This window comes from Pan paniscus, chromosome 9, assembly GCF_029289425.2.
Source record: "Pan paniscus chromosome 9, NHGRI_mPanPan1-v2.0_pri, whole genome shotgun sequence".
NCBI lineage: Eukaryota > Metazoa > Chordata > Mammalia > Primates > Hominidae > Pan > Pan paniscus.
Genome location: NC_073258.2, coordinates 125,785,878 through 125,810,909, shown reverse-complemented (window position 1 = coordinate 125,810,909; position 25,032 = coordinate 125,785,878). Strand labels below are relative to the sequence as shown.

General features: G+C 42.9%; 2 protein-coding genes and 1 pseudogene across 25 annotated transcripts in view; 1 reads left to right on the top strand and 2 right to left on the bottom strand.

Annotated features, from left to right (window-relative positions):
- The window catches only part of PKNOX2 (PBX/knotted 1 homeobox 2), a 320,618-nt gene extending 317,332 nt beyond the window's left edge, over positions 1-3,286 (bottom strand). For 2 of the 3 annotated variants that reach the window (XM_055095040.2, XM_055095042.2), the window contains exon 1: positions 319-3,286. The gene's annotated coding sequence lies outside the window, so the exon portion shown is untranslated. The remainder of the gene's footprint in view (positions 1-318) is intronic. The other variant, XM_055095038.2, reaches the window with a different exon arrangement.
- LOC117975065 (keratin, type I cytoskeletal 18-like) lies at positions 399-1,751 on the bottom strand (annotated as a pseudogene).
- A 143-nt stretch (positions 3,287-3,429) lies between the features above and the next one.
- TMEM218 (transmembrane protein 218) lies at positions 3,430-19,635 on the top strand. 22 transcript variants are annotated; one of them, XM_034933983.3, is made up of 7 exons: positions 3,551-3,717; positions 4,510-4,612; positions 4,707-4,765; positions 12,452-12,527; positions 12,954-13,140; positions 13,961-14,063; positions 17,530-19,635. In XM_034933983.3, exons 5-7 carry the CDS (start codon positions 13,031-13,033, stop codon positions 17,662-17,664), a joined length of 348 nt encoding a protein of 115 aa, XP_034789874.1. In that variant the 5' UTR covers positions 3,551-3,717; positions 4,510-4,612; positions 4,707-4,765; positions 12,452-12,527; positions 12,954-13,030; the 3' UTR covers positions 17,665-19,635. The 22 variants fall into 22 exon arrangements, with proteins under 22 accessions (XP_034789871.1, XP_034789863.1, XP_034789861.1 ...); XM_063608300.1 differs by having other exon boundaries at positions 12,452-12,624; XM_034933977.3 differs by having other exon boundaries at positions 3,552-3,717; positions 12,944-13,140.
- The last annotated feature ends 5,397 nt before the right edge of the window (positions 19,636-25,032 follow it).

Sequence of the window (25,032 nt, the reverse complement as noted above, 5' to 3'; positions counted from 1 at the left end):
GGCAATTTTTTAAAAGGGAAAAATTAGATGATCAAATAATCGGTCTTTTTTAGAGTGAGGGACACAGTTTTGATTCTGAGACAGCAAAGATGAAGCACTATGATGACGGCACTTCTCTAAATCTCATTGAGAGGATATGATATCATTTAATCAGAAAACTATTAATAACACCCTGCTCCTAGTTAAGGGGTGCATTTGGGGAGTACTTGGGAGGTGGATCCCCTCTTAAGAGAGAGAAAACCTAATATATTATATCCATTCAGGAAGACGTAAAAAACTTTGGAATACCTCCTCATTCATGTCCATTCTTTTACTTACCAATTTATTTTTGACATCCAATGACTTCTGAACTTTTTATTGGCTTCCTGCTCCCCAAAGGGTACCCTGCTTCTGCTGGCTCAGCGCCTCAGAACTTTGGTGTTGTTGATCTCAGACACCACTTTGTCGTCCGCTATCCTGGATAGTCTTTTGGATGGTTTGCATAGAGTTGCTGTTGTCCAGGGCATCACCACAATTGAAGTCCTCCCCATCTTCCAGCAGGCGGCAGTAGTAGTAGTAGCGGCAATCTCAGCCTCCTGCTTGACCTTGATGTTCAGCAGGGCCTCATACTTCTGGGCCTGGCGCTGCCCCTCTGCCTGGGCCTGTGCCAGCTCTGAATCTAGGTGCAGCACGGACCCACTGAGCTGCTCCATTTGCATGGCATAGCGGGCCTCCACCCACCTCAGGCTGTTCTCCAGGCTGGCCTTCAGATTTCTCATTAAGTCTAGGTTGATCTCTTAGGACTGAACTATACATCTCAGCTCCATGAATGTTGTCTCAGCAGCTCCTATTTTGGTGGACTGCGTGGTGACCACTGTGGTGTGTTCCTCAGTCTTCTGGGACCAGTACTTGTCCAGCTCTTCTCAGTTCTTCTGAGCCAGCTCATCATACTGGGCCAGGAGGTCTGCCATGATGTTGCTGAGGTCCTGAGATTTGGGGGCATTTACCTCTATGGTCAACTCAGAGCTGGCAATCAGGGCTTGTAGACCTTTTACTTCCTTCTCTTGGTTCTTCTTCATGAAGAGCAGCTCCTCCTTGAGAGCCTCTATCTCTGTCTCCAGCTGTAGCCGAGTGACATTGGTGTCATCAGTGACCTTGTGGAGCCCACGGACGTTGCTCTCCACAGACAGGCACATGACCAGCTCCGTCTTATCCTTGACTCTAAAGTCATCAGCAGCAAGACGGGCATTGTCAATCTGTAGAACAACACAAGCATTGTCCACAGAATTTGCAAAGATATGAGCCCTCAAGTCCTTGATGGTCATGAAGTAATGCCCCCAGGCTCTGACCTGGGGTCTCTTCTTCTCCAAGTGCTCTCAGATTTTGCTCACCAGCCTCTGACTCTTGGTCACCAGAGTCCTCACTCTGTCCAGGTAGGAAATCCAGGCAATCATTCAGGCCTTGCATGGTATCCTTCTCATTCTGGATGTACCCCATTCCTTCCAGACCCCTGGCATCCCTGCAGCCAGGCCTCCAGACCCCCAGCCACCCCAGAAGCTGGTGGAGAAGGACACTGAGGTCCGGGAGCCCAAGCCCCTGAGGCCTGCATAGACTTTGGCTGTGCTGCTGATGAACTGGACGCTGTGGCTGTGTGGCTGGATGGAATGCAGGGACTGGTAGTTGGTGGAGGTGGTAAAGCAAATGGTGAAGCTCATGCTGCCTAAGGAGAAAAGCGAGAGGACAGGACTCAAGTTCTGTTGAGCCATGCCCATTTTTAATTTATAGCTTAACTGAAGCCAGTATGATCATTAGATGTGTAAGGAAGTTAACTTTTCCAGTCTCAAACTTTGAACTTTTGACCACTTTCCTCCAAAATATTAAGGTCTCAGAGCCAGTTCTGACCAGCTTGTCTACACATTACTTTCCATCATTTGTCTCCATATTATTCTCCAGATGCTCAGTGCTCATTCTTGCCTTGGCCTCTTTGCTCAAACTACTTTCTCTCCCTGGATTCTGTTCCACCTTTCCTGTTCCTACTCATATGCTAGGACCCAGCATTAGTTCTAGCTCTATGATAAAGACACACACATTAATTCCAGCCATGACAAAATATCCCCCAAATAATACAAGGGAAGAAGTGCTCTGGAAACTACAAAATGTTCTGCAAATATGAAGTATTATTATATTTTGGAGAAATTAATTGTACAATAGGGTTGGCCCATTGTTATATCTTGCTTTAAAGTGTTTCCTAGTTGTTTCACGTGTTGCTGACCTAACATTACAAAACCACAGGCTATTAAAATGGGAGTCACATCTCATTTCTTGTATATCTTCGCAGTTCCTAACAGAACATAGCTGCAGTCAACACTCAGTTCCAGTGAAATGAATTCATCAAAATAAAGGATTTCTTAGCCACAGAGCTTCTCACTGGGCCAAGTAATGTTAAGTTGCTAAATGCACAACAAATCATTGGTTACTTTATGTGATTGTAAATGAAGCCTCGAAAGTTGAATAAATTTGAGACGTGCAGTTGATGAAATTCAAGCATCTTCTTCTTTTTGGTTCATAAAGCTGTGATTCAGGAGAATTCCTTAAATCAGAGATTCAGTGCTCTAAGATTGAATAGGTTGCTTCATGATATTTCTTAAAATTTTGTTTAAGGTCAAGGGTTCAAACGGTGCAGCTCTCCAATTTGGTATTGATTATTGTTTGTTTCCCCTTCTTGATTCAGTGGTGGAGCACGCAGCCTCTGTCCTACTTCCTTTGGTTGTCCTGATTGATGCATCTTTTGGTCTAACAGGCCATAGCCTCAAAGCAAAGTCATGGCAAGCTTTAGTTGACAGTTAGGTAACAGCAGTCTGCCAATAGCGTGGGCCAGCTCCAGTTCCAGCAGCCTGGCGGCAGAGGGTTTACTTGATGGACCCTGGGCCTCTTCCCCAGTCTGTCCCGTGGGTAGAATGATCCTTGCCTTTGTCTGTTTCGCAAGGCTAATGGAAGAATACCAAATAAAACAAGTCGAGATAAAGATAAATGAAGCGTGCCGTTATTACAACTGGTGCTTCGTCCTCAGTTCCCTCCAGGAGGGTTGTTGGGGACACTTAATGACCAGGCCTGAGCTGACTTGTCCACCACATCTTGCGCCCCACTCGAGCCAGTGGGTTGGGGATTGAGATGTTCATCAGGCCCCGGAAAAGGCATTGATGTCTAGATGACTGTACAGTTCTCTGGAGTTCGAGATCTGAGCTGCCTGGCCCTGCTGCTTCGCTGCCTGGATGGGCAATCTCTATGGTGACAGCGAGTGAGGCCGGAAGAAGTCTCTCTCTTCCGCCCAACAACCCGCCCTCAGGCTAGACTGACCAATGGCCCAATGAGTTACGGAGAGATGGTGTGATTGACAGTGGAGCGGGGGGGCGGGGAGTGCAGCTCGGACCGCTGCTACCCAACCGAAATGAGGTCGGTCCAAAGGCCGACAGGCACCGACCAATCGGAGGGCGTAACGAAGGGTGACGAGCCAACCCACCGCGCTCGGCGTTGCCGGGAGCCGCGCTAGGCGTAAGCTAATGAGGAAGAAGTTGGCCGTTGAAAGAGCAACGCTGATTAGTGAATCTTAAATCACCTAAATGAAAGCCCACTTGTGATTCGCCCTAAGTAAACCAGAGCCCGGTGGGCTGGAACGCGCCGGAATCTGAGGTGTGAGTAGAGCCTGGGGGAGAGTGGATCCAGGTGAAGAGGGCAGAGGTGAGGACAGCGGGGCGGCTGCGGGGAAGGGAGAAAAGTGGAGGGTCGGGCTGAGGTGGTTGGAAGAAGGCGTGGGCGGACGGCGGTGCACGGACCTCGCAGACCACCCTTACCGCTGATCTGGACCCAAGGCCCGGCTAATAAATACTTAATTGGAGGTAGAGAAGGAAGGACTGTTTTGTTTCATGCTCTTAAGAAAAGGAAGTGTCAGTGCCTGATTCAGATCTCTTATGACCGAGACCTTAATCCCTCTCTAGCTCCTGGGAGGTGGCCAGGTGCACATTCTGAAGACGAGACATGGGGGGCATTGTTTTCCTGTCGCCAGTTTGAATCTGCAACAGGGTTGGGGAGAAGCTTAGAGTTCAAGTGGGGTGTTCCCAGGCTGCAGTGCTGTGAGATGCAGAGAGCGGATAGACCGAGGCTCTGCAGCGCTTCCAACCCACAACACCGTCCAGGAGAGGGATGCAAGGAAGAGACCTAGGTTTACTGATCCTCCTTTTTCTATCAACGTGTTAAGAGCAGATGCTACATCGGTGGCATTTTGGGAGCTTGGCAACTGATTTTTTCCCCAGGCTTGCATTTTATCTAATTACAAAGGTAGAGGCGTTATTCTAATATTTTAAAATTCAAAAGATAGTGAAGTGTTTAAAGTAGAAACATAAAAGTGTGAAAGTAACCCCCCCCCCCCCGTTATTTTTGAAGGTTTGGAAAACAGCTATAAAGCAAAGTGAAAAGGACTCTTCCAGAGGAGCACTTCACTCCTGTAACCCACTGTTTTCTGTTGTTTTCAAGGGCTTGAGTCAGTGTGAAAATCGGGGGATGGGTGAGATATCTCCCTCCAGCAGCAGCACTTAGGCCACATTACCCTCTGAGGAATCCACATTTGTCTTAGATAGTAAGTCATCTTATAAGTCATCTTATAATGGCAGTTAGTATTCTCGCTCATGATGATCAACCTGGTGATGAGTACCGTATTTTTAATCCATTAGGTTACCTGTGCAGGGATCAGTCCATTTATTCCTATTTTCTCTGACAGCTGGATGAAAGGGTATGTAGAAACAACCATTAAATGAACACACACATCTAAAAGGTTTTGAACAAACTCTTTCAGAGAAAAACCTCACAGCATTGAGCACAGAAGGAAAACATTAGCCCTGTAGTTGCTTTTGTTGTCAGCTGCTGAACTGTTCAAATTTATTTTTTTTCCACTCCAATCTACCTGCTTTAAATGCCACAGATATTAAGTAAATGGACTTACCCTTGAAATCGGGTTGGCCAAGCCATCACTTCTCAAAGAAGGTTTAATGATGGCATGAACCCATTTTTATATTTTATTGTATTGTACTCAATAACAATAATTTAGCTATTCTAATATAGGAAATTATCACAGATATTATTCTCACATTTAAATAAGATAAAAATGACTAGATGTTCTCTCTTCCCCTATAGCAGCACTCTATACTATACCCAGCCCTTCTTTTCTATGCTTAGTAAGAAAATGTATAGTTTGCTTATAAAATTATGAGCTCCATTCTTAAAAGAGCTTGGGAATATTTATCTTATTACTTTAAAGCCATACCATATATAAATCCAATGTCTCACGAACTCTTAAGCTACTAAGGGGGATTGAAGGGCAACATTTCTAATGGTGCCAGCCAGCTTCAACTACCATTTGCCCTCTATTCTAACTGTTAGAGTTGGTCCAAGTCTTCTGGGTTATTTGTGTAATATCCAGAATAGCACAAATTAAATTTAAATAGTTGTTTTCTTAAGAGCAGTACCATCAGCTCAGTCAACTAAGCTAGAAACTTGTGTCATTTCTAACACCTTCTCCCTTGACACAGCTAAGACTGGAGGTCAGACCCTCATCATCTCTTATCTGGAGAATTGCAATAGTTTCCTAACTGGTCACCCAATTCATATGCATCCTGCTGCCCATTACCTTTTTAAAAATTAAAAATTATCACGAAAAATTTAAAAACAGAAAATAGTACATTGGGTAGTATAATATCTATGTTCCACCAATCAGATTAATAAATATTAACATTTTGGCACACCAGCTCAAGTTTTTTATTTTAAAGAAATAAAACATCACAGATTTAGTTCAGATCCCTTTTATTTCCACTCCTAACCCCATTCCCTTTCCTTCCTCCCCCTGCAGAGGCAAATAGTCTTTTGAAATTGTCATATATCGTTTATGCCCATGTTTTTATACTTTTGCTGTATATACGTTCGTCAGAAACAATATATATTACTGTTTAGATTGTATTTAATTTTAAAAATACAAGTAGTATCATACTGTGGGTTCCATTTTGCAACTTGTTTTTGTCACTCAACATTGTTTTTGAGATATACTCACATCAATACATATAGATCAATTTCATTCATTTTAAGTATTCATTATGAATATATAATATTGTATCTGTTCCCTGATTGATGGACATTTAGGTTTTTTCCTGATGTTTTGCTATTGTAAACAAAGCTGCAATAAACACCTTGTACATGTCTCTTTATGCAAGAGTGTTTCTAGAACAGTGGTTCCCCAAGAAGATGTTGCTGCCCGTTTTAGGGTATTTTGGAATTTGTGAAGATGTATTTTGTTATTCTTTGATTGGAGGCACTACTGGGGTTTACAGATCAGGACTGCGGATACTGGATGTTCTGTAATGTATGGGACAGTCCTCACAACGAAGAATTGTCCTGCATCCTGTGCAACTTTTGAGTATCCCACAGGATACTCATTTATAATTACCTGAGTGTAGAGCCTAACTCCGGTTTTTGTATAAACATAATGTATTTTTTGGCACAGTTTAATATAGTAAAATTTCCAGGAATGCAACTCTAATGTAAATCAGAGGAAAATTATCCTTATTTGTGGTTTGGAACTTTAACAAGAGTTATTCATCACTCTAGCAAATCACATAACTGAAGGCAGCACAGCTCGTGGTATTTGAGTTGCCAGAACAACACACCTGCATAGTCTGCATTTGAAGCTTTTGCATTCGTGGTGATTCTAAGTTTAGGTGCAAGCATCTGACTACTGTACTTCATTATGTATTCTAGTGTAGTCAGCCTGAACATTTGTATATTTAAACATATGCTATTTCATTACGAATTACTTTCCATTTAAAATCGACTTCTGTATATTATATAGAGATCTAGTTTTATTCTTTTCCTATTGGAGAATCATTTGTCCCAACACTATCTATGAAGTTCTTTACCCATTGAATCATAAAGCCAACTCTGTGCTGTAGGAAGTTCTCACAAATGCATGGATCTGTTTCTGGGTTCTTGATTTTATACCACTGGGCCATGTGTCTTTGTGCCACTATCACACTGTTTTAATTACTTTGGTTTTTCAATGTGTCTTGCGGCAGTTGGTAACAAGAAAGGCAAGTTGCCATCCTAGTTCTCAAAATTGTTTTGGCTATTCTTGGGTTTTTGCTCTTCCATATGAATTTAGGATCCGTTTTCAAGTTCCACAAAAAATTGTTTTTAGACTTTGGTTAGAATTGCATTGAATTTATAGGTTAAGGAAAATTGAGATTTTTTAATTGAACCATCCCATCCGGGAACACAGGTTATTTCTCTGTTCAGGTCTGCTTTATTTCTTTATTCAGGTCCTCTCTCTCTCTCTTTTTTTTTTTTTTGTCTTTGAATAAAGTTTTATAATTTTAGCTATACAAATCTTACTCATCTTTCATATTCATATTTATGCAGATATATATATACATATCCACATCTTTTTATTATGAAAGTTTAAAATATATTCAGAAATATAGAAAATAGGCTAGCAAACATCTACACACTCATCACCCAGCTTCAACAACTAGCTCATGACCAGTCTTGTTTCATGTCAGCCCCTTCACCTCCTCTCACTGAGGTAATAGAAAGCTCCTAGAAACCCTTTTCTGTTATCTGTAATGTGCTACGTGTGTATGCATATATCTTTATCATAAATAATCTTTTAACAATATAATAATATCATCTTTTTAATAGTTTTTTACTGAAAATACAAACAGTAATTTCATAATATTATCAAATATCTGAATATTCTTCAGATTTCCCCAATCATTTCATAAAAGTTTTTTGCAATGCTTCGTTCGAATCAGGACCAAATAAGGGTCCATATACTACACAGGGCTGATACATCTCTTAATATTCTTTCTGTAAACATTTTAGTGAAGGGTAATACACATACAGAAAAGTATATAAATCCTAAGTGCATGGTTAGATACAACATCACCGTATGAACAAACCCAGGTGAACAAAACCCAGATCAAGAAACAGAATTTTATCAGCATCTCCCTGAACCTCCTACAGTCACTATGTTTCACAAGCCAACCATACGCCTGACCTCCAGCCCCTAAAATTAGTTTGACCTGTTTTGAACATTATATAAATGGACTCATATACTATGAACTCTTTAGCCTCTAGCTTTTTTCATTTAATATTTGTGAAATTCATCCACATTGTTGAGTATAGTTGTAGTGTGTTCTTTCTCATTGCTTTATACTATTCTCATTGCTTTATACTACATAATGCTTTATATACTGTATGAATGAATAGATTGTAGAGTACTATATCCACTCTATTGGCAGATATTTGGATTGTTTAAGGTTTTAGCTATTTCAGGTAGGGCTGCAATGTCTTTTTTTTTAATTTAGGTGTGCATTTCTGTTGGGAATACACCCAAGAATAGAAGAGCTGGATGTAGGATGCATTTATATTTAGCTTTATTAGATACTGCCAATAGTCTCCAAAGCAGTGGTTAACAAATTATGGCCCTTGCCAGCCATATATGAGGGTTCCAGTTACTCCACATCTTTGTCAACACTTGGTGTTGTCTGTTGTTTTCATGTTAGCCATTCTGGTGGGTATATGAAGGCACTGAATTTGGTTTTCATTTGCAATTTCCAGATGACTAATGAAGTTGAGCACCTTTTTACATATTTATTCTCATTCAGGTATCCTCTTTCTCAAGTGTTTATTCTTTTTTTATCTGCTTGATCTATCAGTTTCTGAGACATATATTAAAATCTCCTGCTAAATTAGTGGTTTTATCCATTTATTGTAGTACTTCTGTCAGTTTTGGCTTTATATATTTGGAGGTTTTGTTGTTAGGTTCACATTTGTTTCAGGTTGTATCTTTTTACTGAATGGTTCCTTTTGTCACTGTTCTTAATATTTTTCAGAGCTTTACATCTGTTTTGCTTGGTACTAATATTGCTTCATAGCTTATATTTTATTTTGTTTCACTTGGTTTTTTTTCAACTGTGGCTTATAAAAAAACAAAAACAAAAACAAAAAAACATAGAATTTTCTGTCTTAACCATTTTTAAGAGTGCAGATCAGCAGTGTTAAGTATATTCACAGTGTTGTGAAACAGAGCTCCAAGATGCTTTCATCTTGCAAAACTGAAACTCTATACTCATTCACCATCTCCCTATTCCCTCCTTCCCTGGTTTTTGTCTTGTTAATATTTGCTTTGCATGTCTTTCTCAATCTCTTTATTTTCAGCCTCTCATTATACTTTCTGTAGAGCTTTTGTACACAGCTATTTTTAAAAAGAAAAATCTAAGAGAATTTCTTTTAGTAGTCAAATATAATGTTTCCATGTACTATGATTACTGTTGTATTTGGGTTTATTTTTACAATCTTATTTTGTATTTTCCATTTTCCTTGCGTATTCTTTGTTCTGCCACCCACCTCACACCCACTGACCCTTGCCCCACTTTCTGTTTTCTTTATTTTTTTTTTCACTTTACTAGTATAGAAGCTATTTTTTCTATTTCTGTTGCTTGCTGTTTACCTGTATGTTTTTTTAACTTGTGTACTTAGCTTAAAAAACATATACCTCCTCCAAAACAAAATCACTGTAGAATGCTTTAACTTTGAACTATCCTTTTCCATCTACCATATAACTGTTGAGTAATATTTAGTCCTTTCTGATTTTTAACCCCTCAAAAATTGTCATTATTACAGAAATCTTTACTGTCAATATTTCTTAATAATTTTCTCACCATGCTTCCTGTATCTCATACCTCCTTTCTTGGTTCATTTTCCTTCTTGCTGAAGTATGTCTCTGAGTAGCCCTTTCACTGAGGATCCTTGAGAGGTGTACTACATTTCACCCTTTGTATGTCTGAAAACATCTTTGTTTTACACTTACTCTTGAGGGAGTCTTGCATGCCAGCCTGTGGGTTTAGTTTTGTCTCTGCTGGGATCCAATGGGTTCTCACTTTTAGTCTAGTTTTCATGTTAATCTTTCTATTTGGGATTCCCATATCACATTGGTAGTATTGAATCTCACACATGGATGTGATGTGAGGTGGGGATTCAGATTTCTCTTGGGCTGTTGTTTTTTGACCTGTGGCCTGAAGCACTCAGCCAGCTTCCTTCCAACTAAGTCAGTAGCAAATTATTTAGACCCTATTTCAAAAACTGGTCAATCCTGTGAGGGCCCAGCTTTCTGCATTGTTCTCATTGCTAGTTCTTTGCCATCGTGGGCTTGAGACCTTATCTGCCCTGAAGAGAATCACCCTGAAGGTTTGTATCAGGCACCAGGACCCTCATAGTCTTTTAGGCTCAGCTCAGGCCTTGAGTTACATTTTTTTATAGCACTTAATGATTTTTCTTTATTGCTTTCGAGCTCTGCTGTGTACTAAATTCTTCTTGTTCTATTTTATTGAACATTTATGTGTTTGCTGTTGTATGAGGCACTTCCCTTGTTAACTTCCATCCCTTGTTAACTTCCATCCAGCATATTGACCAGAGGTTACAGTCATCTTTCTAAAACTCCATATGATCCTTTCACTCCCTCACCTGATGTTTGTGGACTTGTTAGCACTGTGTCATTTATTCCTCCCACAGATGCTTGTTGTGCATAATCTCTGTGCTAAGAACTGGGGTTACCACAGTGAGAAAGATATCAGGTCTCTGCCTTCGTGGAGTTTACTATTCTAGTTGGACAGACAGAAAATAAACTTGTAAACAAATAAATGAAAATATTAACTAGTTTTGTGAAAAATGCTCTGAAGGAAATAGAGTGATGGAGAGTCAGTGTTTGAGGGGTTACTTTAGAGAAGACACTCGGGGAAGACCTCACTGAAGAGTGACATTTAAGCAGAAATCAGAAGGCTGAGGAAAGCCAGTCCTACAAATAGTAGCAGGAGTGCTTGGGGTTGAGGGCTAGTTCCAGGCAGTGGAAACAGCAAGTACAAAGACCCAGAGATGGGGAAACCCCGGGCGTGTTAGAGTGACCGAGATGGCGCCTATATGGCCCTAATGAGGGCAGACTGCTCCCCAGAGAAGTTAGGCGTGCAGGTGGGCCCCAAGTCCCATCTCCCCTCACTCTGTCATCTTTTCACTCTGATTCTTTCCTAAACTTGCCTGTGCAGAGTACTTCCTTTGTAAAGCCCCTCTCACTATTGCATTTCCCACTGCACTTCGCTTTTACCATTAATCAGAATGTAATATGGACACTTGTTTTCAGGACAATGTTCTCCAATAGACCTTGAGCTTCTGTCAGAAGATATCTTATTCACCTTTGGCATCCCCAGCTTATAGCGCAGTGCTTTACATGGCGGGAACATCATAAATGTTGATTCAATAAACGTATTTTTTTTAGCAGTTCATGCTTAGACCCTCCTTTCCAATAACTTTATAACTTCTCATAGCTAATATTTTCGTGGTATTTAAACCATAAGGGTAAAGAAAACCAGCAACCTAGAGGAATGTGTTTGCTTAAGACTTGTCTCCGATGCTGAAAAGGAAAACCAGGAGAGGTAGTGCGGTGTGCTGTTCCTCTGCTGTGAGTTGAATGGTGGTCCCCAAAAATATATGTCCACATCCTCACCCCTGGAATCTGTGACCATGACCTTGTTTGACAAAAGGGTCTTTGCAGATTTAATTAAGTTAAGCATCTCAAGATAATACTAGATTATTTGTACAGACCCTAAATCCAATGACAAGTACCGTTATAAGAGACAGAAAAGGTGAAGACAGACACAGGAGAAAGCCATGGGAAGATGGAGGCAGAGACTGGAGTTGTGAGTTAAAAGCCAGTGAATGGTGCCTGGAGCTACCAGAAGCTGGAAGAGGCAGGGAAAGATTCTCCCCTAGAGCACTCATCCCCAATCTTTTTGGTACCAGGGACTGGTTTCATGGAAGACAATTTTTCCACAGGGGGATGCAGGGGGGTGGTTTCCGGATGAAACTGTTCCACCTCAGATCTTCAGGCATTAGATTCTCATAAGGAGCCTGCAACCTAGATGCTTCGCACATGCAATTCACAATAGGGTTCGTGCTCCTGTGAGAACCTAATGCCGCTGCCACTGATAGGACAGGAGGCGAAGCTCAGGCGGTAAGGCTGGCTTGCCTGCTGCTCACCTCCTGCTGTGCAGCCCAGTTCCTAAAAGGCCATGGACCAGTACCAGTCCATGGCCCAGGGGTTGGGGACCCCTGCCCTAGAGCCTTTGGAGGGAGCACAGCCCTGCTGACACCTTTATTTTGGATTGCTGGCCTGTGAGAAAATAAATTTCTATTTTGAGCTGCTAATTAGGAAACTAATAGATACCCCATCGCCCTTATATCTCACTTACCCATTCTGTAACATGGCTATAGTAATACCTTTCTCAGAAGCTTTGCGCCGGGATTCAATGAGATATGTTTGTACAGCACTTAGCACACAGTAAATGTTCAAAAATAGTGATGGCTGTTCCTCTTCTTTAAGGACTGAGAGTTTTCGTCCTCTTGAATAAGAACTCGACAACAGAGTGGGAACTTTCTGTCTTGTGATCGATTGCCTGGTGAGTCACAGCTCACACCATGGATTTAACCTGAGAGCTTCAACTTCTGCTTTGGCCCTGGAGTTCCCATGCCCTGGTGTCTTCTACCAGTTCTTAGGTAGGGTTTTGTATCCAGAGAGGGTTCAGCTTTCTCCCGTGGGCTGGGGGAAGAGGTCAAAGTCGAACTCAGGTACCAAATTTGAAAGGAAACACTCAGAAAAAACTTCTGAGCGCAGAGCGGAAAACACCCTCTCAGTCCCCACCAAAGAGAAAAGCTTTGGGTTCTAAATTTCCAGTTTCCATTAAGGGACTCTGGGACTGGACATTTCTGAAAATTAATGACCTGTACTGAGTAATCCTCCCAACACACTGATCATCAAAAAATAACCTGTAATGAGTTTAGGCTTTCTGTATTTGTCTGAATGCTTTCACGGGAGTGTGTCACAGGAAGGCGGCACTGGAGCACAGAGGACACTTGATCGTGCGGCGCGCAGGGCGGGGGGCCGCCGCTGCCTCCCCGCGGGATGGCTGGCACTGTGCTCGGAGTCGGTGCGGGCGTGTTCATCTTAGCCCTGCTCTGGGTGGCAGTGCTGCTGCTGTGTGTGCTGCTGTCCAGAGCCTCCGGGGCGGCGAGGTAAGGCATTCTGTCCAGCTGGGAGTCCTAGGTAAAGCAATTAGAGGCAAAATCGCTGATGCTCACTAAACATTTAGAATTTAAGAGATCAGTTTTGTAATTACTGGCAGTTTGAATGAGTTGCATTTTAACCTCTTTTTATAAACACTAACTGTGTTATTTATGCTCTGGAGCAGAGATGGGAGGAGAAGGAAGTAGTGTTCTTGAGTTCTAACTGTGGCAAGAAATTCTGCTTTCACTGCTTATTGAGTTTCTCGAGGTTGTATGTGTTTATGAATTGTTCAGATTTATGGCAGAGGCTTGGTCCAGTCCCCGAGGCTCTAGCCCTGGACCCAGGAAAACGAAAGCAACATTTGATGAGTTGGGCCTGCTTTCTATATCAGGCATCGCCTTCAGAACAGGGTTAGGCCATAAACCGACTCTGAAAACACTAGAGTTGCACTCTGGCAAGACAGTGTTAGTATGAAGCAGAGTTGTAGAATTTTCTAAAGTATTCTGTTCTAAAAGCAATGGAAGTGGAGGTGGAGAGGGGATGCTTTGGTTTTTCTTGATTATGACTTTGGGCAGAAGTAAAAATAAAAACTACACATTTCCATTCCTAGGAATTGGGAATTACCAAGAATAAATGGGAATGCACCCAGCTGGTACCTGTCTAGGAAGAAGGACTTTGGGTTGAAGAGGTTGTTGACAGCAGGCCTCTGGACATTGTTAAGGGACTGAAACATAGAATATTGGCTCCAAGGAAGAGACTGTCCAGACCTAACTGATCAAAGAAGAAATTGTAGACAGTGCTTTTAATAATTTGTCTTTTCAACCCCAGGTTCTCTGTCATTTTTTTATTCTTCGGTGCTGTGATCATCACATCAGTTCTGTTGCTTTTCCCGCGAGCTGGTGAATTCCCAGCCCCAGAGGTGGAAGTTAAGGTAAAGCTGTTGCTTTCGTTTTGCCTCCTGAGCTGTGATTCTTATTTCTCTTGGTCTGCACATCCGTCCTGCCCTTGATGTTCCCTGACATCGGGTTGCCTGAGATGTCAGAATTGTAAAGTTCAACCAATGACGGGGAAAGTTCAGAGGGAGTTTTAAGTTCCCCTGCCCCTTCACTCAGGAAAAGAATCTTACTCTGAACTCCATCTACAACCCCACCAGGCAGTTATTTGCCTGATTTGGTCTCATCTTCAGTTTGCATCAAGTTGAAAACAGCCTGTTGGAAAGCCACCTCGTACCATGGGGACAGAAAAAAAAGAAAATGAAATAGGGATAGTCACAGGCCTGCACCCAAGATGAAGTGTTCCCATTCCTGGCAGCCTGGGCTCCTAACCGCAGATCCTGGGCTGAAATTGATGTGGTGCCCTGAGGGTGCTGAGGACATGCTTCTCCAACTGCATGTGCTAGAATTTTCCGAACAGTCTTCTGGGAGTTCTTTGGTCCTCATGCCTGGGACCATACCTGCCAGCACCCACGTCTTTAAATGGATTTTTATCATCTCTCTCAGAATCCTTCTCTGGAGTTCTTTACCATGGCTTTACCATGCATGGCTGGTCTCAGACCCATGGGATCTTGACAATGACATTGACCTTTTCTGTCCCATTACTCCTTCTCACAGCTTTCCTCTCAACCTTCATTTTGATGTTTTAAGTGATAGTCATGAAAATAGCTAACATTCCTTAAGGGATTTCTGTGTGCCAGGTCCTGTGCCAAACACTTCGTTTGCACTGTCTCATTTAAACCTCAGGACAGCCCTAAGTAGTATGACATAGGTACCATTATTATCCCCATTTTATAGGTAAGAACACTGAGTCTGTCAGAGGTTAAGGTAACTTGCCCAAGGTCACATAGCAAGAGGCAGAACAGGGATTCAAGCTGAGGTCCGTCTTCAAAATCTTCAGTGTTGAGAACTTAACAGAATATTCAGGGCAGTCCCAGAGAGCTCATGGGTTAGCATTTTGACACTAGACAACAACCGTACACAAGATTATATGTGTAACTTTTGAACTAAAATGGACACTGTAGGATTAACTATGGCAAGAGGAAGGAAATTAAACTCCAAGGGAAATAGTACTTTACCACACACACTTAAGGAATTATTTCCATGGACACAAGTTTGTTGTCAGTATTTGGAAAACACTCTGGAGGTGCGGGTACCACATGTGTGAGCCAGGGGCAAATTCACACCTCACTTGCCTTTTTTTTTTTTTTTTTTTTTTTTTGAGACAGTCTCGCTCTGTCGGCCAGGCTGGAGTGCAGTGGCATGATCTCGGCACACTGCAACCTCCGTCTCCCGGACTCAAGCAATTCTCCTGCCTCAGCCTCCCGAGTAGCTGAGATTATAGGCATGTGCCACCACACCCAGCTAATTTTTGTATTTTTGGTAGAGATAGGGTTTCACCATGTTGGCCAGGCTGGTCTCAAACTGCTGACCTCAGGTGATCCACTCGCCTCAGCCTCCCAAAGTGCTAGGATTACAGACGTGAGCCACCGCACCCAGCTGCTTTCCTTGTCTTTTAAGGGGGAGAGTGATGTGGGCTGCCACATTTCTGGATGCTGCAGATGTAAACATCGGGAGAAGGGCACAGAGCAAACACATTTTTGAAATCAATCCCTCGATTGTCTGTCATATGAGTTTCAGACCCAGGAGACAAGAATGGGGTTTGAGCAAAATACTTTTGTCAGCATGGCCGGCAGAATTGGAGTTCTCATTTTCAGGTTTTGAGAGCGGGCCTCTGCAGCAGCCTGGCTCAATGCTGTATCAATAATACATGGCCTGGGCCTTCTGCACCCAAGGCCTGCTAATTGGCTAATTAAAAAGCGAAACGTGTCGAACGAGCAAACATGTGGCCCGCAAGAGACTTGTTCAGTACCGGAGCCAAGGTCAAAGTTATGTTAAAGCTGTTTTATCAAACTGACCTTTGTTGTAAGTTGACTGTTGGGGTAATCTCTGGAGCAGCTGAGGTGTCTTTGGACCTCAGTGATCCTACTAGGGCTCGGGTCTGAGAGATATTTTGTGTATGGCCGCTGTGTTAGTTTTCTGTTGCTGCTGTAACAAATTATGTGAACTAATGGCTCCCAACACAGATGTATTATCTTACAGTTCTGTAGGTTAGAGTCCAACATCAGTCTCACTGGGCTAAAACCAAGGGGTTGGCAGGGCAGCATTCCTTTCCAGAAGTTCTAGGGGAGAATCCATTTCCTTATCCTTTCCAGCTTCTAGAGGCTGCTCGTATTCCTTGGCTGACAGCCCCCTTCCTCCATCTTCAGAGCCAGTGACATCACACCTCACTGATGCTTCCATCCTCACCTCTCTTGCTCTGACCCTCTCTCCCACCTCCCTATTCAACTTAGAAGGATCCTGTGATTAGATTGGGTCCACCTGGATTGGATAATCCAGATTAATACCCCTTGTTTTAAGGGCAGCTGATTGGCAATCTTAATTCTCCTTTAACATATAATCTAACATATTCACAATTTCTGGAGATTAGGATGTGGATATCTTTGGGCCATTATTCTGTCTGCCACAATTGCCTTTCAGCTGTTTTGGATTCTCCTAGGTACTGGGATTTCAAAGTTTCTGTAATGTCAGTCAGCCACTTGGTTGGTGGTGTTGCTCCATTAGGTCTATAGATTAAATTTCTTTTTCCTGCCCAAATTTAAGTACCACCATTTGGATCTGGGGAGAGTGGAGCTCTGGAAGGGGACAGTGGACAAGTGGGTAGAGCCAACACCAATTATAGGGTTTTGTCAGCAAAGACCAACATCTTTGGGGCCTCAAGTATAAGGCCAGGCAGCCCACTGTCTGCTTTGGGGCAAGTTACCTATCCTCTTAGTGTTTTAGTATCTCAGGTAAATGGCCATTTTCCCTTCCCCGTGGCATGGGACTCTTCCGCTGATAGCTTTAAAGAGTCACCTTTCATTTTGAAAATGAACCCTCCTGAAATGGCAATGGATTGATGATTTTGGGGGTTGGGTCTTAGATACATGGGAGTTTATTATACTATTGCATTTTTATGTATGTTTAAAATTCTCTGTAATAAAATGTATTTTAGCAACAACAAAAATGAGCCTTTCTAGGACCAAGCAAAAGCTTCTCATTAACTCTTTCAGATAACAGATTTCAGAATATAAAAGAATTCATCCAGGGACTTCAAAGTGTTTACCAACATCCTAAATTGAGCCATTTGTTCCCTGTCCCTCATTAATCCCTTCTTGACTTGTGTCTCCTGCTCAGGGAGTTGAGGAAAAGATTCTTTCTCATGTACAGAGGAGACTCAGGGCAGGATGTTACTGGAAGTTATACACATGAACTAACTCTTGGCCCACTCGTCATGGAGTTCAGGTTAACCCAGCCAGGGTGCCTAACTGGTAGTAATTTCATTTTGATGTTTTCTTTCTCCAGATTGTGGATGACTTTTTCATTGGCCGCTATGTCCTGCTGGCTTTCCTTAGTGCCATCTTCCTTGGAGGCCTCTTCTTGGTTTTAATCCATTATGTTCTGGAGCCGATCTATGCCAAACCACTGCACTCCTACTGACCACTCTTCAGGAAAACGAAAACCTGTTCTCTCCTTCATTGTGATGACATTGATGAGCAGGAAGGCACTATTCAGAGCCTTGTTTTGACAGCCCTCATGCCTTAAGGTTAGAGGAGTATCCGTCCATCACTAAGACAAATCTCTTGAGTCCTGGCTTCCAGAAACAGGATTGCCAAATTGTCCCTGTGGGGCTAGATTCTTACCAGCTTAAGAAGGATATTGCTATCTTCTTAGTACCCGTACCTTAGGATTTCCAACTGTTTTGAAAGGGAAATAGTAACAGTGATCTGCTTAGAGTGGATTTTCACTCAAGTCCTTAGTAAGTGGATTTTGGGGGAAAAAGCACAAGGGCTTCTGGTTCTTTTTGATAATATATAAAATTCTTCATTATGAGGTTGCAGTCGTTTGCAAAGGAGAGGCACTCAAATTTGAAAGGTTATTTTAATGTGATAATTTGGAAGACTTACTCAGATGTTGGTCATTGACCACTCCGTGCATATATTTCTGCAGAGCTCTATGAAGGCAATGAGTGTCACTTCCCTCTGCTCTAATAAAGCAATAAATAATAGCTAAAGGGCTGACTTTCACTTCGAACTCTTGGCCATGGCTTTTTAATCAAGTTTTTTAGGTTTCCTTGGGATTAGAGGAAAGGTATGGAAATATTGTTTTTTGTCTTGCCATGTATCTGTAGGTTTTTTTCTTCCATGATGTGGTGGGCTGTGTGTGCCTTATTTAATTACCATGAGTCCATTTTGGGGTGTCTTCACTTTTCATCTTTGTAGCCCTTTCTCCAAAGCTAGTGAGGAAGGTATATTCTCAACATCAGATATAACTCTATACCTGTCTGATCTCCCAGACCAAATGAAATTTGCATTAAATGGAGGGGCTCTGGTCAGGTTCCACTTTGGAAGTCTGATCCTGACTCCCTAGAGCCATTTGAAAAAGAATCTTCTGGCTTAAAATTAAGAACCAAGAAAACAAGTTGGAAAGAGATCACTGATGGAGTACGTGCTCTATGCCAGTAGCACACTAATTCCTTTGAGGTTTAATTTATTTAATTTTTACAACGGTCTCATTTTTATCATCCCCACTTTAAAGTAGAAAAAATGGAAGCTTAAAGAGATCAGCTGACTTGCCCAACCTTCACCTAACAGCCAGTGTGCAAACCCAGGTGTGGTAGGCCCCAGGGCTTGTCTCAGAGAGAAAACACACTAGGCTTTGTGGAACTCTGATTGAGAGCTTCAGGTAGGTTAAGGCCACACTGTTCCTTCACTTTCTCTCCTCAATTCTGTTTTCAGGGTAGAGAAGGTACCCAGTCCTGCCACCCCACAGGCAACTAAGCTCTAAATTCCAAGAAGAGAGAACAGGTAACCATTGAGAGTCATGGGCTGGTGAGGGCCAGGTATAGTTATCCCTACATTGAACCATTTCCTTTATCTTAGTTTGGAAAAACTTTGCAGATAAGGCTTTGTACAGAAAACTTCAAAGGAAATAGTTTCCTAATCTGGCCTAGGGCACACAGGTAAGAAAAGAAGAAACATCCTCTAAGCAGATTGAGGGAGAGAAAAAAGAATGCATAAGTCTTGAGGGAATTGAGACAAGCTGGGGGCCTCATGCTATTGTGCTACTCTGTGAGTCTCCCTGCAGCCCAAGTGGAAGCTTGGCTCCTAACAAGCACAAGCTGCCAATTGTTACCTTCTTCTGAGAGCCTTGCTAAAAAAGTAAACGGGAAAACTCTTATAGGTTCCTGACCATGAATCCATCTTTTTTATTCCCCCCAAAAGTTATTCAACTATTAGATCAATGGATAATAACTATGAGGTTTTGGGTGACTATTTAGATGGAGGAAAGTGTATTAAGGTTGGAAACTAAATTCTATCCTTAATACTACTGTTTTCTAATTTTTGTTTTTTTGCCTGATGTAAATGAAAGGCTTATATATTAAAGACTGACTTTAGGAAAAAAAAAAAATCCCTGTGCAAAGTTTATTTCAGCTTGACTTGACCTACAGTCTACAGACCTGGAGTCTATAATTACCAGCTGTGGTGAAATGAATGATAGATTTCTTTCTACCTGCATACTCAATGCAGTTATGCAAAAAAAGCCCCGCGGGGTTGGGATAAGACGTAGAAGGCTGAGAGGGCTCAAAATGAATTTCACTGAGAGTTTGGCATGGGATAACCCTATAGTCAATGTCTGTTATGGTACCCTGTATGCTCATGGCCTTCTTGGAGACAGGGCTCAGAGGTCATTCCTTAAATACAGACAGAAGTCATCTTAGTGTTCAGAACCATTCTGTGATCAGTGGCCTTAGAACATGTTCCCTCCTATACTGTTCCCTACTCAGAGGGGATCCTGTGGCAGACTGGTGATCCCCACTGTTTAGAAGGTGGAGAGGGAGAGTAAATCTGGGTTTCTATATAAGAAAATAGGTTATTTCGTAGCGTCTTAAAATTGTATCCTGACAAAAGCTGAATTAGCAGGATACCACCCAATCCCCACAATGGAGATCACAATGGGTAATTTGTTGATAAGTTCCTTAAATTTTTCACTTATAAAAATGGAAGTAAAGCTACCATTCTTTGTGTACAATGTAAATTTAATGTAAAACTGCATCAGAATTACCATACCAATGTCCAGGGACTAGGGAGTACATAGCCATTCATTCTCGAATCCTGCCATTCATTCAGCATATATTGTGTGCCCGTAGGGTGTAAAGCACTAGTCCTGGTGGAGTAAGCCCATCAAAGAACTAGGCTGTAAGGTGTCTAGACTGTCCTCCTCACTCCTTCGTGGAAGGAGGGCATCCAATTTATTTTTAAATGTTTTTATTCTAACATAAAGCAATCCATTTTTTGTTCTGTTATTTAACAGAAACTTTAGTATCAACTCTATTTCATGGTTGTTGCAGTTGAAGTGTTTCTGGTTTATTTTTTGCTCAATGTGTAAAGAAACCTGCTGTGATTATTTTACAGATGAGAAACAGGCAGAGAGGACAAGGGATTTAAAAAGTTTCACAGTTAATTAGAAGTGGGGCTCCAACTTGACATCAGGATTCCTGACATCTCATTTCTCAAATAGTTGAAAGATCACTTTTGACTTTCAAGTAACTCCTTATTTTTACATTGGTTAATACTGTTTCTTAGCTATTTGTACCTGACATTTTCCTAACACATATCCAAAAAGGTAAAAGTTTCATTAAAGGATTCTAATGATCATTTTAGTACGAATAACAAACATTCAATCATAATTCCTTTGCTTAAACCTTTAAGTATCTGGCTGTTACATAGAAATGAATTTCCAGATGTGAGAATCAGAACCGTATGGAAACGAATCTAGAAAAGTGTTGATTATCCTCATAGGAGCATAAGAACTCAGGATTGGAAGAGATTTTATAGTTCATAAAGTTCAACCTTTAATCTCTAGTTCCATCCCAATACTTGGAAATAAGTCTAGGGTTCCACATGTCAAAATAACAATTTTTGTTACATTTAGCAAACACGTGCTAGGCATTTTTCTAAGTGTGTTGTAAGTATTATGTCTCCCTCATATCGGCCCTATGAAGTAGGTACTCTTAATATCCCCATTTCACAGATGGGGAACAGGCACGGGCTGGTAGGCGTAAACAGGAGTCAGGATCCAAAGTCAGGCAGTTTGGCTCTAGAGTCTAAGAGCCTGACTACTGTCTGTTATAGAGCGTTGCTCCATAGGATAAACTCGAAGGAAAAGGAGGGACAAGGGCAGGCAGTGCAAATCCACTTGACAGAAATACGAAGGAAAAGTAGCTGAGTCTGGTGGAAAAACCAGAATCTTAGGAATTGAGCAGGAGTCTGGGGAAAAGCGTGAACAGGCACGCAGGCCTCAGAGATAGCTTCACCCGTTAGCCCAGTGTTTCTGGCAGGTCTCTGCTGTTAGACTTTGGTTGTCCCCTTGCTCAGAGATACTAAACAGCTGAGCTGCTAGTAGACTATGTTTTCAAGTTTCGAGAACACTGCCACCTCTCTTGTAAGCACCATCCAGCTGGAATGTTGAGACTTGGGCCAGTTTTCAGAGGTGCCAATGGCAGAATCAAAGCCACACACCAGGAATTTTTGTTTTGTTTTCTACTTGATCTCTGTCCCTAGCAGATTATTGGTGGTGACTGTTTATGCAAAAAAAAAAAAAAAAATTTCTGAGTCCCTACCCCCCCTACCCTCTTTTCTCAGTTTCCTGCCACCAAAGAAATGAGAGCTGGGATCGAAATCAGGCTCAGTGCCACAGACAGAATGAGAAAGTGTGTTTTTAATGGTTTACATCACATCATGCCAGAGATGATATAGTCTGTGCATTTGGTCCAAGTCCTGCCCTCGGAGAACTCTTGGGTGAGGTGGTCACACAGTAGCCCTTATGCTGTGCCTAAATGCTATGAGGCCAGCCCCTTCACTTGTTTTAAGCTCTGGAGATTTCTTTTGTTTGCCTGTGGTTATTTTCCTGCCGTTAAATTGGTCATACCCCAGTTTTACACTGGGAATATTATCAATTTCCTATTACTGTTGTAACAGATTGCCATAGACTTACTGGTTTTGAACAATTCACATTTATCGCTCCGGAGGTCAGAAACCAGAAATGGGTTTCAGGGGGTAAAGGAAAGGCTTTGGAGCCTCGAGAGAACCCATTTCCTTGCCTTTTCTACCTTCTAGAGGCCGCCCCCGTCCCCCTGGCTGGTGGACCCTTCCTCAGTCTTCAAGGTCAGCAGAGCAGCATCTGCCAATCCCCAACACTTCTGCCTCCCTCTGTGATTCATCCGGAGCCCTGTGATTCCACTGGGTCTACCCCATCAGTCTTTCCATCTCAAGATCCTTAATCACATATACAAAATCTCATTTGCCATGTAAGGTAACACTCACTGGTTCTGAAAATTAGGATGTGGACATCTTATGGGGGCACATTGTACCTATCACAGAATATAGGGCCCCTTCTCCCCTAAGCATTGCCTCCTTCCACCCCCATCTGCCATCCTCCCTACCCCCACACCTTTCAGTAGGAGGTCTGCTCCTTTGTCACTTCTCAGGATTCCCAACAGCAACTCTCCCACCCCCACTCAGACACCCAGGATGTGTTGAGTTCCTCCTGCCAGCCTCAGTCTTAGTGGTGGCCTCATGGTGCTAGGACCGACCAAGAGCTTCTTTCCCTTTCTTTTCTTTGCCTCTTGCCTCCTCCTCCTCCTCCCCCAGCCACCCCACACACACTCGCCCAGCCTCCCAGTGGATCTCTAAGGGAGAAACACAAAGAGTTACTGCTTTTTAATTACAAGTGCTATTGTAGCATCTATAAGGAAGAACATTTTAAGCTTAATTGAGACCAAATGTGAAGTTAAATTAAATGAATAACTAATTAACATAATGCTCCTACATTAGCCGCGTGTGAGTGAGTGCTGAGGCCCAGGGAGAAGGCAGGTACCAGGCCTGTGGTGAACAGGCTGCTCCCAGAGCTGCCCAAACAGGGCCAGTAACCTGGGACCTGGGAGATGGGTGCAGACAGGCCGATCTCAGTGCTGGGGTTCCCCCAACCTTCAGTAATTTTTCCAACTCCCTACCCACAGCCTAAGTCCTCATTTCTGAGGCCAGACCCTGAGCTCGCACAATGCCTTTTGCATGTGTCTAGTGCCACACTTACCTGCTGGTAGGAGCCAATGCCATTTGTTCAGTTTCAGTCTCTAAGGCCTAACATCCTAGGAGTTGGATAAGTATTCATGTTAACTTCCTCCCTTTACCATTACCCCTCACTACCTTATCAAATGAGTCATCCAAGTCCTCAGAATTCTGCCTTCATAAGGAAGAAGGACTCTTCCCGTTGCCCCTGGAATCGCCCTTCTGCCAGCCGTGTTCCTGCATGGCTGGACTAATGAACAGCATAGCTCTCACCTGGAGTCACTGTCTCCGTGTGTTTTCCTATTTATCCCCTAACTAGACAAGTTCTTTAAGGGCAGGAGTGTGTTGAGTATGTGTCTCCCTTCATACCAATCCTATGAGATAGATAATGTCACCCTTTTCCTGATGATGAAACAGGCTTAAAGTTAGTAAGCAGTGCAGCTGGGGAAGAGAAGACCTTGAGAGAACCATTCCTCTTCCCCTGCCCTCTGAAGCACAAAGCAAGCTGAAAGTCTGAAAAGTCAAGAGGCCTTGGCTCCTGTCTCTCTTCCGGGAAGCAGGATGGAACCACAGCCCACCCTGGGCTGTATGATGGGATTGGGTCACCATCTAGTGGCTCATAGAAGCAACACAGCTTCTCCTTAAACTCCTTAATTACAAGTGCTATTGGAGCATCTCTAAGGAAGAACATTTTGAGCTTAATTGAGACCAAATGTGAAGTTAAATGAATAACTAATTTCATTTCATTCTCAATGTCAAAGAGCAGCAGAGAGCAGCTTTCCTGAATGCTGAACATAAGGCCAGAGTATAGCTCTTGCCCCTGTGGGCTGAGGAGTTGGAGGCCCCTGGCTGACTCCTGCGCTCAGAGCTGAAGTGACTGCAGGCAGGAGGAGCCTTCCTTGTTTGTTGCCATTGGCGCTGTGCAGCCTGCTTCAGTGTGGAAGGGTGTGTATCTGGCTAATGCACCAGCCCACAACGTCCCAGGAAATGCAAGGCTTTTATCTTGCGTGGCGCTCTAAGCTCCCCGTTTGCCCACACATCATCAATATCATGAGCATCCCCTTCAGGAGTGCCCACTGTCATGAGCTTTAACCTACCCACTTGGTGGTCCTGGTGTGTCCGGAATTGGTGGGTTCTTGGTCTCACTGACTTCAAGAATGAGGCCGCGGACCCTCGCGGTGAGTGTTACAGCTCTTAAGGTGGCACGTCTGGAGTTTGTTCCTTCTGATGTTCAGATGTGTTCGGAGTTTCTTCCTTCTGGTGGGTTCGTGGTCTCGCTGGCTCAAGAGTGAAGCTGCAGACCTTCACAGTGAGTGTTACGGCTCTTAAGGCAGCACGTCTGGAGTTGTTCGTTCTTCCCGGTGGGCTCGTGGTCTCGCTGGGCTCAGGAGTGAAGCTGCAGATCTTCGCGGTGAGTGTTACAGCTCATAAAAGCAGCGTGGACCCAAAGAGTGAGCAGTAGCAAGATTTATTGCAAAGAGCAAAAGAACAAAGCTTCCACAGTGTGGAAGGGAACCCGAGCGAGTTGCCAATGCTGGCTCGGGCAGCCTGCTTTTATTCTCTTATCTGGCCCCATCCACATCCTGCTGATTGGTAGAGCCAAGTGGCCTGTTTTGACAGGTCGTTGATTGGTGCGTTTACAATCCCTGAGCTAGATACAAAGGTTCTCCACGTCCCCATCAGATTAGTTAGATACAGAGCTTCGACACACAGGTTCTCCAAGGCCCCACCAGAGCAG

Coding starts and splice junctions, on each gene's coding strand:
- TMEM218 (XM_055095035.2), top strand. CDS start 13,031: ATGGCTGGCACTGTGCTCGGAGTCGGTGCGGGCGTGTTCATCTTAGCC. Junction 13,821..13,960: donor AAGGACTTTGGGTTGAAGAG/GTTGTTGACAGC, acceptor TTTCAACCCCAG/GTTCTCTGTCATTTTTTTAT. Junction 14,064..17,529: donor CCCCAGAGGTGGAAGTTAAG/GTAAAGCTGTTG, acceptor TTCTTTCTCCAG/ATTGTGGATGACTTTTTCAT.